This window comes from Aotus nancymaae, unplaced genomic scaffold, assembly GCF_030222135.1.
Source record: "Aotus nancymaae isolate 86718 unplaced genomic scaffold, 86718_ANA_hifiasm-v0.15.2.pri h1tg000012l, whole genome shotgun sequence".
In the NCBI taxonomy this organism is placed as follows: domain Eukaryota; kingdom Metazoa; phylum Chordata; class Mammalia; order Primates; family Aotidae; genus Aotus; species Aotus nancymaae.
Genome location: NW_026988423.1, coordinates 48,368,912 through 48,382,936, shown reverse-complemented (window position 1 = coordinate 48,382,936; position 14,025 = coordinate 48,368,912). Strand labels below are relative to the sequence as shown.

The following is a 14,025-nucleotide window of genomic DNA, read 5'->3' as shown; positions in this document are numbered from 1 at the left end:
CATGGAGTCAGGTGTGAGACACTATTGCTCCTTTGAAGCTAATACGTGTTTTATATCTGGGGATTTTAAGATCTTAGAATATGTCTAGGAGTGAATTTATTTTGGATTCTTTGGATGGTGGTTTAGTGTCTTTTATTCGTTGTGAAAATGTCTCATTGTCACTTGAGACAGTGCTGGTGTCGCATTCTATCTTTTCCTTCTCAGATCTTTTTTTTTTTTTTTTTATATGGAGTCTTACTTTGTTGCTCAGTTTCACTGCCACCTCCACCTCCCGGGTTCAAGCGATTCTCCTGCCTCAGCCTCCCAAGTAGCTGGGACTGTAGGCATGTGTCACCACACCCAGCTAATTTTTGTGTTTTTAGTACAGACGGGATTTTGCCATGTTGGCCAGCCTGGTCTCGAACTCCTGACCTCAAGCGATCTTCCCTCCTCAGCCTTTGCACACTGTCCAAAGTGTTAGGATTGCAGGTGTCAGCCAATGCACCCAGCCCCTTCTCAGATTTTGGCTAGACATGAGTCAGACTTTCTCATCCTACCCCTTATGTCTCTAAACCACTCTTTCAGTTTTTTCTACCTATTTGTCTTTGCTGTATTCTGGACAATTTTTATCATTGCTAACCTTCAGTTTGCCTCCTCTCCAGTTGGGTGTAATGTGTTATTAAACTTCTCCATAGGATTTTCAATTTCATTAGTACAGTTTTCTTCTTTTCTTTTCTTTTCATTTTTTTTTTTTTCTTTTTTTTTTTTGTGTGTGTGAGACAGAGTTTCACTCTTGTTGCCCAGGCTGGAGTACAATAATGGTGTGATCTCTGCTCACTGCAACCTCTGCCTCCCAGGTTCAAGTGATTCTTCTGCCTCAGCCTCCCAAGCAGCTGGGATTACAGGCATGCACCACCACACCCAGCTAGTTTTGTTTGTTTCGTAGAGATGGGATTTCACCATGTTGGCCAGGCTAGTTTCAAACTCCTAGCCTCAGGTGATCCACTCACCTTGGCCTCTCAAAGTGCTGGGATTACAGGCATGAGCCACCACACTCAGCCAAGTTAGTACAGTTTTCATTTCCTGAAGTTCTGTTGTTTTTTTTTTTCAAATCTGCTTGTTTTTTTGCAGGGGGTTGTTGTTGTTATTGTTTGAGACAGGGTCTCACTCTGTCACTCCGGCTGGAGTGCAGTGGTGCGATCATGGCTTACTGCAGCCTCAACCTACCAAGCTCAGATGATCCTGCCACCTCAGCCTCCCAAGTATCTGGGACACCAGGTGTGCACCACCACACCAGCTAATTTTTGTAGGCACAGGGTTTTGCCATGTTGCCCAGGGTGGTCTCCAACTCCTAGGCTTAAATGATCTGCCCACCTCAGCCTCCGAAAGCACTGGGATTACAGGCAGGAGGAGCCACTGTGCCCAGCCCTGCTTCTCCTCCTTTATAATTTATTATGCCCTGCATACATTTTTGAAACAGTCTCTTAATTCTTTAGATATATGAAACATAGTTATTTCATATTTATTTTGTAATTCCATTATCTAAAGTCCTTAGAGATCTGTTTCTGTCCTCCATCACTTTTGGTGCATTTTGCCCACGTTGTGTAGTTTCCTTTGTGTTCGGTTATTTTCTACTGTAAGCTGCTCATCTTCCTTGGAATTTTGTCTGTGGGAATTCTTTGAAGTGTGTAATGAAGGCAGGTTCCTCCAGAGAGAATTGGCATTTGCTTCCATTGAGATCACGCAAAATTAAGTTCTCAGCTTAAGGTTTTGTGAATTTAGGGCAGATTTTCCTCCCTTTGATCACAGCAGTGATTTGAGGCTATAGAATTCTTCATAATCCTTAGGAAGGACTTTCTCAGTGCAGTAATACAAGCATGTGTCATTTTATTATTTACCTTTACTTTTCCTATACCAAGAAAGCAGTCTTTTGTGCGTGTGTTGGTGGTGGTGTTGTTTTGAGACAATTTATTGCTCTGTCACCAAGGCTGGAGGTATGGTGATGTGATCACAGCTCACTGCAGCCTCAACCTTGTGGGCGCAAGCAATCCTCCCACTTCAGCTTCCTGAGTAGCTGGGACCACAGGTACCACACCACCACGCCTGGCTAATTTTTTAATTTTTTGTAGAGATGAGGTTTCGCCATGTTGGCCAGGCTGTTCTCAAACTCCTGAGCTCAAGCAATCCTCCCTCTTCAGCCTCCCAAAGTGCTGGGATTACAGGCATGAGCCACTAAGCCTGGCTTGGCAGATCCCCATCCCATGTGTAATAGTGTAGATGCTATCAGTCTATTGAATCCATCTGGATGAGATGTTCCCTCCACTCCCTAGAGATACGGAAGAAAATAGCCCACTGTGATTTTGCCAAGGGTGGGAGACTCAACATTTTTTGTTGTTGTCGTTGTTGAGATGGAGTCTTACTCTGTCACCCAGGCTGGAGCGCAGTGTCACAATCTCGGCTCACTGCAACTTCTGCCTCCTGCCTCCCAGGTTCAAGTGATTCTCCTGCCTCAGCCTCTGAAGTAGCTGGGACTACAGGTGTGTGTCACCACACCCAGCCAATTTTTGTATTTTTTGTAGAAATGGAGTTTCACAGTGTTGGCCAGGCTGGTCTCAAACTCCTGACCTCAAGTGATCCACCCACCTCAGCCTCCCAAAGTGCTGGGATAACAGGCGTGAGCCACCACACCTGACCAGACTCAACATTCTTCAGTAGGCAGCTTTGTCCAGAATTTATCAAAGGAAGTTCTTATGTTTGTACACAAGATTGTGCTGTAAGGAATGTTCATTGAAATGGTTTATGATAGCAGAACCTTCAACTGTTTTGAATTGGCTTCAGCTCACTTGAATTTGTTGATTCATACAATAATACTGGTCAGTCACTAAAAATAATGAAAGAAAGTTTAAGAACTTGAATAAAATAGCAGCATATAGGCAAGAAAAAGAGATTGATTGTATTTTACATTTAAGAATAAAGGTAGGGTCGGGTGCGATGGCTCACACCTGTAATCCCAGCACTTTGGGAGGCCGAGGCAGGCAGATCATGAGATCAGGAGTTCGGGACCACCTGATCAACATGGTGAAACCCTGTATTTACTAAAAATACAAAAATTAACCTGGTGTGGTGGCACAGGCCTGTAATCCCAGCTACTTAGGAGGCTGAGGGAGGAGAATTGCTTGAACCTGGGAGATGGAGGTTGCAGTGAGCTGAGAGCACCATTGCACTCCAGCCTGGGCAACAGAGCAAGACTCTGTCTCAAAAAATTAATTAATTAATTAATTAATGAAAGGTAGATGGCCAGGCGAGGTGGCTCATGCCTGTAATCCCAGGACTTTAGGAGGCTGAGGCGGGCGGACGGGCGGATCACCTGAGGTCAGGAGTTCAAGACTAGTTTGGCCAACATGGTGAAACCCCATCTCTACTAAAAAATACAAAAATGAGCTGGGCGTGGTGGCACACACCTGTAGTGTAATCCATGCCCTTTGGGAGGCCGAGGCGGGCAGATCACTCAAGGCCAGGAGTTTGAGACCAGCTTGGGCAACATGATGAAATCACATCTCTACTAAAAATACAAAAATTGACCAAGCATGGTGGCACATGCCTGTAATCTCAGCTACTCGGGAGGCTGAGGCAGGAGAATCACTGGAACCCAGGAGGCGGAGGCTGCAGTGAGCCAAGATTGTGCCACTAGCCTGGGCAACAGAGCTAGACCCCATCTCCAAATAAATAAAATAAAGGGGAGAAGAAAAAGAAGATAGATTCTTTACCAAAGAATTTGTGGCAGTCGGGCGCCGTGGCTCACGCCTGTAATCCCAGCACTTTGGGAGGCCGAGGCGGGTGTATCACAAGGTCAGGAGTTCGAGACCAGCCTGACCAACATGGTGAAACCTCGACTCTACTAAAAATACAAAAATTAGCTGGGCGTGGTGGCACATGCCTGTAATCCCAGCTACTCAGGAGGCTGAGGCAGGAGAATTGCCTGAACCTGGGAGGCGGAGGTTGCAGTGAGCCAAGATCGCGCCACTGCACTCCAGCCTGGGCAACAGAGTGAGACTCCGTCTCAAAAAAAAAAAAAAAAGCATTTGTGGCTGCAGATCTCTCGATTCCCGTGTTCTTACTGTTGACTCTTCTTCCTCTCCTCTTCCTGAAAGGGCCACCTGAGTGAGGGGTATGGCCAGCTGTGCAGCATCTACCTGAAACTGCTGAGAACGAAGATGGAGTACCACACCAAAGTGAGTCTCTGCAGACAATTCTGCCATCCCCACCGCCTCACCTGCTCCATAGCCCTCAGCACGTCCCCAGGCTCAGTTCTCAGATCTTTCGGGCAATAGACTGCTTGGGTTTCTGGGGCAGTGTGCGAATTGTGTACCCCAGCTGTGCGAGAGGAAAGCCGCTGCCAGGCCCCTGGGTCGTGATGAGGGCTGGGATTTTGGTCCATGTCTTCTGCACTCTCTGTTCCCCATTTTGCAACTAGAAAGAGCAACTGGCCAGGCGCAGTGGCTCACACCTGTAATCCCAGCACTTTGGGAGACCCAGGTGGGCAAATCACCTGAGGTCAGGTGTTCGAGACCAGCCTGGCCAACATGGCAAAACCCTGTCTCTACAGAAAATACAAAAATTAGCTAGGCATGGTGGTGCATGCCTGTAATCCCAGCTACTCCGGAGGCTGAGGCTTGAGAATGGCTTGAACCCAGGAGGCAGAGGTTGCAGTGAGCCAACATGGTGCCACTGCGCTCCAGCCCAAGCTACAGAGCAAGACTCTTTCTCAAAAAAAGAAAAGCATTAAATGAGAAGTGGAAGGAGGAAGAGCCTATGGTAGGATTTTAGGTGGAAAAGGAGAGAAGGGAGGGAGTGGAGAAAGCAAGGCTGGGAGGAAGGTTAGGGAGGAAGGGGAGTGGGACGGGGGCTGGGGCGGCAGCGCTGCAGGGGTGATAGAGATCGGAGGGCCCCTTTCCTTGTGTATAGGAAGAGAGCAGAGTTCAGTGGCATCAGAAGCAGCCAGTGCCAATGGCCAGGCCCTTAGCTTTTAATCACGTGGAAGGGCAGAAGGGAATGGTCACGTGGGCTTCAAGAATTCGGATCGAATGAGGATGCAGCTGGCTTTGCTTCCAAAGGCTCTGGAGCTCACTGCTCTCTTGTTTTTCCTGGTTTTAGAAAGCAGGGAAAATAGGGAAGCTGGTGTTGTCTAAGTGTGGAGGAGCAAAGGACTTTTCCAGTTTTTAGCAATTAGCAATACAAGAGCGGGGAAGCAGGCTGGGTGCAGTGGCTCACACCTGCAATCCCAGCATTTGGGGAGGCCGAGGCTTGATGTGAGACCAACTTGGGCAACATAGCGAGACCCCATCTCTTTAAAAAAAAATTTTTTTTTTCAATTAGGCTGGGCATGGTGGCTCACGCCTATAATCTCAGCACTTTGGGAGGCTTAGGCGGGTAGACTACCTGAAGTCGGGAGTTCAAGACCAACCTGGGCAACATGGTGAAACCTGTCTCTACTAAAAATACTAAAAAATTGGCCAGGCGTGGTGGTGGGCACCTGTTAATCCCAGTTACTCAGGAGGCTGAGAGGCAGGAAAATCGCTTGAACCCAGGAGGCTGAGGTTGCAGTGAGCTGAGATCATGCCATTGCACTCCAGCCTGGGCGACAGAGTGAGACTCCATCTCAAAAACAACAAGAAAAACTCCCGCACACATTAAAGAAAAATTCATTCTCTGGCCAGGAGCGGTGGCTCATGCCTATAATCCCAGCACTTTGGGAGGCCGAGGCAAGCAGATCATCTGAGGTCAGGAGTTCAAAACCAGCCTGGCCAGCGTGGCAAAACGCCGTCTCTACTAAAAATACAAAAAAAAAAAAAAAAAAAAAAAATTAGCCCAGCATGGTGGTGTACGCCTGTAGTCCCAGCTACTTAGGAGGCTAAGGTGGAGGATCGCTTGAGCCCAGGAATTGGAGGCTGCAGTGAGCGATGATCACGCCATTGTACTCCAGTGTGGGCAACAGTGAGGCCCTGTCTCTAAAAAATAAAACAAGAAAGAGAAACAGGAGAGAGTTGCTTCCCCCTCCTCTGCCATGTAAGCGATGTAACCAGGATGAGGCCCCTCCTCCAGGGACGAAATCTGTCAACACCTTGACCTTGGACTCCTCAGCCACCAGAACTGCGAGACACTGTCTGTGGCTTAAGCCACCCAGTGTGTGGTATCTTGTTATAGCTGCCCGAGCTGACAGACTGATGTTCAGGCTGGAGAGCATAAATGCACAGTGACACCAGCTGTGAGTCCTTTTCCAGGGACCATTGGCAGTTGGCCCTAGGTGCAGAGCCCATGACAAGGACCCAGGCTCAGCAGGTCCTTGAAGCAGTGTGGTGGAAAGGCAGGCAGGGGGTGGGTAGTGGAGCCAGGCCACCAGTCATGATCTCCAGACTGAGCCAAGAAGCAAATGCAGGGAGAGAGATGGGGAGGAGAGGATTGGCCACGTCTGAGACAGAGGAGCTTGAGTAGTGGGTGGATTTGAGGGCGGAAGAGGACTGTAAGGGCAGAGGCCTGGGTGCTGTAGCCAGAGAGGAAGACGCTGGAGTGGAGAGTTCTAGGCAGGGATGTTTTAGATGATGGCAGAGTCCAGAGTGGGTGCACGTAGCTTGGGGTGGAGTCGAGGTGAAAGTACTGAAATTAAGGAGGTCAGAGGTTATAATCTCAGGGTGCATGACTTGGGGCAAAGGAAAACTGTGTCCCGGGTGCCAGAGACTTGGGTGAATGCCAGGTAGGGACCAGGAGATGCCTATCTTCATTGATGAGGAGATAAAAAGGGGGAAATGATCAAATCAAATGAAACTGCAAGCAAGAGCCATGGTGATGTGGAGTGGAGAAACATTAGCAGCTGGGCACAGTGGTGACTGATGCCTGTAATCCTAGCACTTTGGGCAGCTAAGGTGGGAGGATCCCTTGAGGCCAGGAGTTCGAGACCAGTCTGAGCAACACAGCAACACCCCATCTCATTTTATTTAATTTGTTTAGATTTATTTATTTATAATCCCAGCACTTTGGGAGGCTGAGGCCAGTGGATCACTTGAGCTTAGGAATTTGAGACCAGCCTGGCCAACATGGTGAAACCCCATCTCTACTAAAAATACACAGATTTGCCAGGCCTGATGGCGCCATGGTGGTGCATGCCTGTAATCCCAGTTACTTGGGAGGCTGAGGCAGGAGAATTGCTTGAACCCAGAGGCAGAGGTTGCAGTGAGCCGAGATTGCGCCTGGGCAACAGAGGGAGACTCTGTCTCAAAAACTTTCAAAAAATTAAAGATTTATTTATTTATTTATTTATTTTGAGACAGAGTCTCCCTCTGTTGCCCAGGCTAGAGTGCAGTGGCGTGATCTTGGCTCACTGCAACCTCTGCCCCCTGGGTTCAAGAGATTCTTATGTCTCAGCCTCCTGAGTAGCTGGAATTACAGGCATGCGCCATCAGGCTTGACTAATTTTTGTATTTTTAGTAGAGATGGGGTTTCACCATGTTGGCCAGGCTGGTCTCCAACTCCTGACCTCAAGTGATCTGCCCAGCTTGGCCTCCAAAGGGCTGGGATTACAGGTGGGAGCCACCGTGCCCAGCCTAGAACCTAAGGTATTCACTTGTACATGTAGAAGCCCCACGATGGAATAGCCACCCATCTCTGTGGCCTTTTCCCTTTGCCACATGGACAAACACACAAATGACAGGATCATGCTATAGATACTGAGCAATGACTGATGACACCAGCTAGTTTTTCTTTTTTTCTTGTTTTGAGGTAGGATCTCACTCTGTAACCAGGCTGGAGTACAATGGCCTTGAACTGTAGCCTTAAACTCCTGGGCTCAAGCCATCCTCCCGCCTGGGCCTCCCAAGTAGCTGGGACCGCAGCTGTGTGCCACCACGCCCAGCTGAAAGAGAGTTCTTCATGTGCCCCATCCTGACTCCCTTTGCCTCCTTTCCAGAATCCCAGGTTCCCAGGCAACCTGCAGATGAGTGACCGCCAGCTGGATGAGGCTGGAGAAAGTGACGTGAACAACTTGTAAGTGGCGCCTGCCCTGAGCCCAGGGAGGGAGAAAGCTTTTGTGCATGCTGTCGCTTCTTATGCGGGTCATTGAGGGCCTGATGGGAGGGGCCTTGGCTGGGGTGGGCACCAAAGCCCCCGGGTGACTTGGCCTTGGGGCCACTTATTTATTGCTGGGGCCTCATCCAGAACCCCCGCCTGGCTGTTTCACACCCCAGGCTTTCCTGTCTGTCTCACGTTCAGCCCTCAGACTCTGACACTGGTACCTATCCTCTCCCTCTGGCATTGTCACTTTTTTTTTCTTTTTGAGAGGGAGTCTCACTCTGTTACCTAGGCTGGCGTGCAGTGGCGCAACCTCGGCTGGCTGCAGCCTTCACCTCCCGGGTTCAAGTGATTCTCCTGCCTCAGCCTCCCGAGTAGCTGGGATTACAGGTGCCTGCCACCACGCCCAGGTAATTTTTGTATTTTTAGTAGAGATGGGTTTTCACCATGTTGGCCAGGCTGATCTCAAACTCCTGACCTCAGGTGATCCACCCACCTTGGCCTCCCGAAGTTCTGGGATTACAGTTGTGAGCCACCACACCTGACCTGTCGACGTTACTGTTGACCCTTCACCAGCCTGCATTTGCAAATGGCCATAGTACCCATGGGCTTAGACTTGGAGCTGGAGTTGTGTGTGTTCGCGCACGCATGTGAGCGTTGGGGACCGGGGGCGGGAGTGTCGAGCATCAGGGAGGAGACGGGTAACAGACCGGCCTCAGGCTGTGGAGTGTAAGCTCTCTTTCCTCTTGGGTCCAGTTTCCAGTTAACAGTGGAGATGTTTGACTACCTGGAGTGTGAACTCAACCTCTTCCAAACGGGTGAGTCTCTTCCCTCCCGTCTAACTCAGACTCTCATGGGACCCGCCCAACTCCCAATCCTCCTCTCCCTGCAAGGTGTGAGGCACAAGGGGTAGGGAAATGGAGACATTGACACCCCATCTCTGGGCTCTCGATTCCTCTGCAGGGAGGGACTGAAGCTCTTTGGTATTTTTTTAAAATTCTATTTTAAGTTCCGGGATACACGTGTAGAATGTGCAGGTTTGTTACATAGGTATACATGTGCCATGGTGGTTTGCTGCACCCATCAACCCATCATCTACATCAGGTATTTCTCCTAATGCTATCCCTCCCTTAGCCCCCCAGCCCCCAACAGGCCCCGGTGTGTGATTTCCCCTCCCTATGTCCATGTGTTCTCATTGTTCAGTACCTACTTATGAGTGAGAACATGCGGTGTTTGGTTTTCTGTTCCTGTGATAGTTTGCTGAGAATGATGGTTTCCAGTTTCATACATGTCCTTGCAAAGGACATTCACTCATCCTTCTTTATGGCTGCATAGTATTCCATGGTGTATATGTGCCACATTTTCTTGATCCAGTCTATCATTGATGGGCATTTGGGTTGATTCCAAGTCTTTGCTATTGTGAACAGTGCCGCAATGAACATACATGTGCATGTGTCTTTATAATAGAAAGGTCTCTGCCGGGCACAGTGGCGCACGCCTGTCATCCCAGCACTTTGGGAGGCTGAAGAGGGCGGATCACTTGAGGTCAGAAGTTCAAGACCAGCCTGGCCAACATGGTGAATCCCCGTCTCTACTAAAAATTCAAAAATTAGCCAGGCGTGGTGGTGTATGCCCGTAGTCCCAGCTACTCGGGAGGCTGAGGCAGGAGAATTGCTTGAACCCAGGAGGTGGAGGTTGGAATGAGCCAAGATTGCACCATTGCACTCCAGCCTGGGTGACACAGCAAGACTACATCTCAAAAAAAAAAAAGAAAGAGAGTGAGAGAGAGAGACAAGGTCTTGCTTTATCGCCCAGGCTGGGCATGTTATGGCACACTGCAACCTCCACCAAGCGGTCCTCTCACCTCAGCCTTCCCAGCAGCTGGGACTACAGGCACACACCACCATATCTGGCAGATTTTAAAATATTTTTTGAAGAGATGGGGGTCTCACTGTATTGCCCAGGCTGGTCTTGAACTCTCGCCCTTGAGGTATCTTCCTGACTCAGCCTCCCAAAGTCCTGGGATGACAGGCCTGAGCTACCACATTTGGTCACCTAGGTATTTTCAAAGTGGGTGGTTTCACGTCTGAGCAGAAAGACCACACACTGCCCTTTCCTGCTGGCCTCCCTCCTGAAGCGCAGGCCTCCAAAATCCCAAAGACAGGACTTACCTCTTTGCTAGCCCCTGGACCGTGGCCATGGCCCTGCACAGCCCTTGGTCTGGTCCTGTCTGCCACTCAGAGCTGGGCTGGCTCACGGGCCCCATTTCTGCTGAGGAGGAAGGGCTCATGTCTGTTCTTGAGTTGGCGGGCCATGAGAACAAGCTCATCAGGACTGGTTGTCACCCAAGTCCACATGAGAAGCACACAGAGTCCTGTTCCATGAGCAGGGGGAGTTGGCCACACTTCCGGGCTCCCATCTGCCAAGAATTGTGGTGCCTGCAGACCCCTAACACTTCCCTGACAAGCCTCAGGTGGTCCCCTTCTCTCCGGCATGTCTCCTCCCCACACCTCCCAGCAGGCTCCCCTCCCTTCGCTGGGCGACGTAAGCCCAGTGTTCTGAGACTCAGCACGTTCTGCAACAAGCATCCAACTGAAAGAGGATGTTCCGCATTGCGGGTCTCCATGTGCAAGCTTGGCGGCCTCATGCGCAAGCCTGGCGGGCTTCTCTGCATGTGGACACACAGGGCTCAATCTTGGGGCTTGGACTCTCTTGCCCCAAATTTCAGCTTCCTTCAGCATGTTCATCTGTGCAGATATGCCTGCTACTGGCTTCTTTTCCAGAATATTCTGTTTTATGTCGTACTATGGCTGGGACAGGGCAACAAATTCTATAATATATTGACCAGTTTTCAGCACAGGATGTGGTCAGAAAAACACCAGAAATAGTCCGGGCGCAGTGGCTCACGCCTGTAATCCCAGCACTCTGGGAGGCCAAGGTGGGCGGATCACCTGAGGTCAGGAGTTCGAGACCAGCCTGGCCTAACATAACCCCATCTCTACTGAAAATACAAAAATTAGCCTGACATGGTGGCGCATGCCTGTAATCCCAGCTACTTTGGAGACTGAGGCAGGAGAATCGCTTGAACCTGGGAGGCGGAGATTGTAGTAAGCCAAGATCACGCCACTGCACTCCAGCCTGGGTGACGAGCAAGATTCTGTCTCAAAAAAAAAGAAAAGAAAAGAAAGAAAGACAAACACCAGAAACAGTTGGAAACTGCGGTTTGTGGGAGAAAGGGATACTCAGCTGACTAGGAAGCTATTTGAGCAGGGCTCAATAGCTTCAGTACAAAAGTCAGTGGAAAAATAAAAATAAAACACAGAATCCAGTCTGTGCCCTAAGCTACTCCCAGTCCGATTGAAAGAAGTGATGTAGATGCATTTTTTATCTTTTTTGATGCATTGGGGCCAGACGAGGTGGCTCATGCCTGTAATCCCAGCACGTTGGGAGGCCAAGGCAGGTGGATCATGATGAGGTCAGGAGTTCAAGACCAGCTTAGCCAACATGGTGAAACTCGTCTCTACTGAAAATACAAAAATTAGCCAGGTGTGGTGGTGTGTGCCTGTAATCCCAGCTACTCAGGTGGCTGAGATAAGAGAATTGCCTGAACCCAGGAGGCAGAAGTTGCAGTGAGTGGAGGTTGCAGTGATCAGACATTGCACCACTGCACTCTAGCCTAGGCAACAGAGCAAGACTCCATCTTGAAAAAAAAAAGCATTGGAAATGTTTGCATAAACGTATATGAACAAGTATACATTGTTGTGGCTAACTTTTCATCGCTTGGATTTGGGTGGGAACAACATAGGCGGATAATTCAGAATTCATTTGCATTTAGCTTTCATTTATTTTTTGTTTGTTTTGTTTCTTTTGAGACAGTCTGGCTTTGTCACCCAAGCTGGAATGCAGTGGTGCAATCTCAGCTCACTGCAACCTCTGCTTCTGGGGCTCAAGCCATCCTCCCACCTCAGCCTCCCAAGTAGCCGGGACTACAGGCGCGTACCACCGCGCCCAGCTAATTTTTTTGTACTTTTTGTAGAGACGGGGCTTTACTATGTTGCCAGGCTGGTCTCAAATTTCTGAGCTCAAGCGGTCTGCCTGCCTTGTCCTCCCAAAGTGCTGGGATTACAGGCATAAGCCACTGCACCCAGCCTGCATTTAGCTTTGGAATGTGCTAGATCTGAATGCAGGCATCAGTGAGATGCTTGGAATTGTCATCCTCTGGGAAAGTGCAGCCTAGGAGTTGCAGTTCAGCTGCTCCAAGCTCTCTCCCTGTGGCCCTTGCCTCTCCTTGGAGCTGGCTGTCTGCCTGCTGCTGCTGCTGTGGTGTTTAGGGAAGAGCAAGTCAAATGTTTCAACCTTTGGGTGGTCCTTCCAGCTCCTGACAGACAATGGATCATGAATAAGTGAAGATGGTGATGGGGCTCAAGAGGACTTGATTAGCTGGGCGCGGTGGCTCACGCCTGTAATCCCAGCACTTTAGGAGACTGAGATGGGTGGATCACCTGAGGTCAGAAGTTCGAGACCAGCCTGACCAATATGGTGAAACCCCATCTTTAAAAAAAAAATGAGTACTTGATTAGCTGAGAGAATGAGTGAGGAGTGCAGGTGGTGAGCTCAGCCATCTTTTTTGTGCCATATCTCATGAGCCCTAGCTCTGGTTTTTTGTGTTTTGTTTTCATTTTTGTTTTTTGAGATGGAATTTTGCTCCATCACCCAGGTTGGAGTGCAGTGGCACCATCTCAGCTCACTGCAACCTCCACCTCCCAGGTTCAAGCAATTCTCCTGCCTCAGTCTCCCAAGTAACTGGGATTATAGGCACATGCCACCACGCCCGGCTATGTTTTGTATTTTTAGTAGAGATGGGGTTTCACCATGTTAGCCGGGCTGATCTCGAACGCCTGGCCTCAAGTGATCTGCCTGCCATGGCCTCCCATGAGCTACCGTGCCCAGCCTGCTCTGGTTTTATATGCATCGTTCGCTAATATTATTACCATGAGATGCTGAGCTCTTCCTTAAAATGAGGAACCATGACCTACTCATCTTTCAGTTCTCTCTGTTCTAGCCCAGCCTGGTGAATAGCAGGCACTCAGCAATAAAAGAACGCTTGCTTTTTGAAAAACAGCAGGCAGCCAGGTGGGGCGTGGCTCACGCCTATAAACCCAGTACTTGAGGAGGCCAAGGTGGGAAGAGTGCTTGAATCCAGGAGTTAAATACAGGTAGCTCTGCTCCAAAAGACTGAGTAATTCACCTTAGAGATTCCCAGAGCATGCAGCTGGAAGTTTCACTATGTAATGAACTGTTTACCTATTTCATCACTGCTGTTTTTCTTTTCTCTTTCTCTTTTTTTTTTTTTTTTTTTTTGAGCTGGGGTGTTGCTCTGTCGCCCAGGCTACAGTACTGTGGTATGGCACAATCATAGCTCACTGCAGCCTTGACCTCTCAGGCTTAAGTGATCCTCTCTTGCCTCAGCTTCCTGAGTAGCTGAGACCATGGGTATACGCCACCACATCCGGCTAATTTTTAAATTTTTTTGTAGAGATAGGGTCTTGCTATGTTACTAGGCTGGTCTCGAACTCCTGAGCTCAAGTTCCTTCCACCTCAGCCTCCCAAAGTGCTGGGATTATAAGCATGAGTCACCATGCCCAGCCTCCTGTTTTAAGAAGCACCCCCGATGTACACTGTCTAACAGGGTACTCACTAGCCCCATGTGATCATTGAACTTGATTACAGTTAAATAACATTTAAAAGTCAGGTCCTCGGCTGCACTAGGCATATTTCGGGCATATTTCAGGTAGCCACATATGGCTAACATATTAGAAAGTTTATGTGACCATTTTCATAATTACAGAATTCTACTGGATAGCACTATTGTGGGCGATTCTGATGCGTGCTAAAATTTGGCAACCACTGAGCTTGAACATATAGTTTTCAACCCTGGATCCAGGTTAGAATCTACCTGGTGGCTTTTTTTTTCCCTTTTTTTTC

General features: G+C 49.0%; 1 protein-coding gene across 5 annotated transcripts in view; it reads left to right on the top strand.

Moving 5' to 3' along the window:
• The window catches only part of HIP1 (huntingtin interacting protein 1), a 200,863-nt gene that overhangs the window by 142,129 nt on the left and 44,709 nt on the right, over positions 1-14,025 (top strand). For all 5 annotated transcript variants that reach the window (XM_064375672.1, XM_064375671.1, XM_064375673.1 and 2 more), the window contains exons 5-7: positions 4,131-4,211; positions 7,940-8,016; positions 8,797-8,858. In XM_064375672.1, coding sequence (XP_064231742.1) covers positions 4,131-4,211; positions 7,940-8,016; positions 8,797-8,858 — 220 coding nt within the window. The remainder of the gene's footprint in view (positions 1-4,130; positions 4,212-7,939; positions 8,017-8,796; positions 8,859-14,025) is intronic.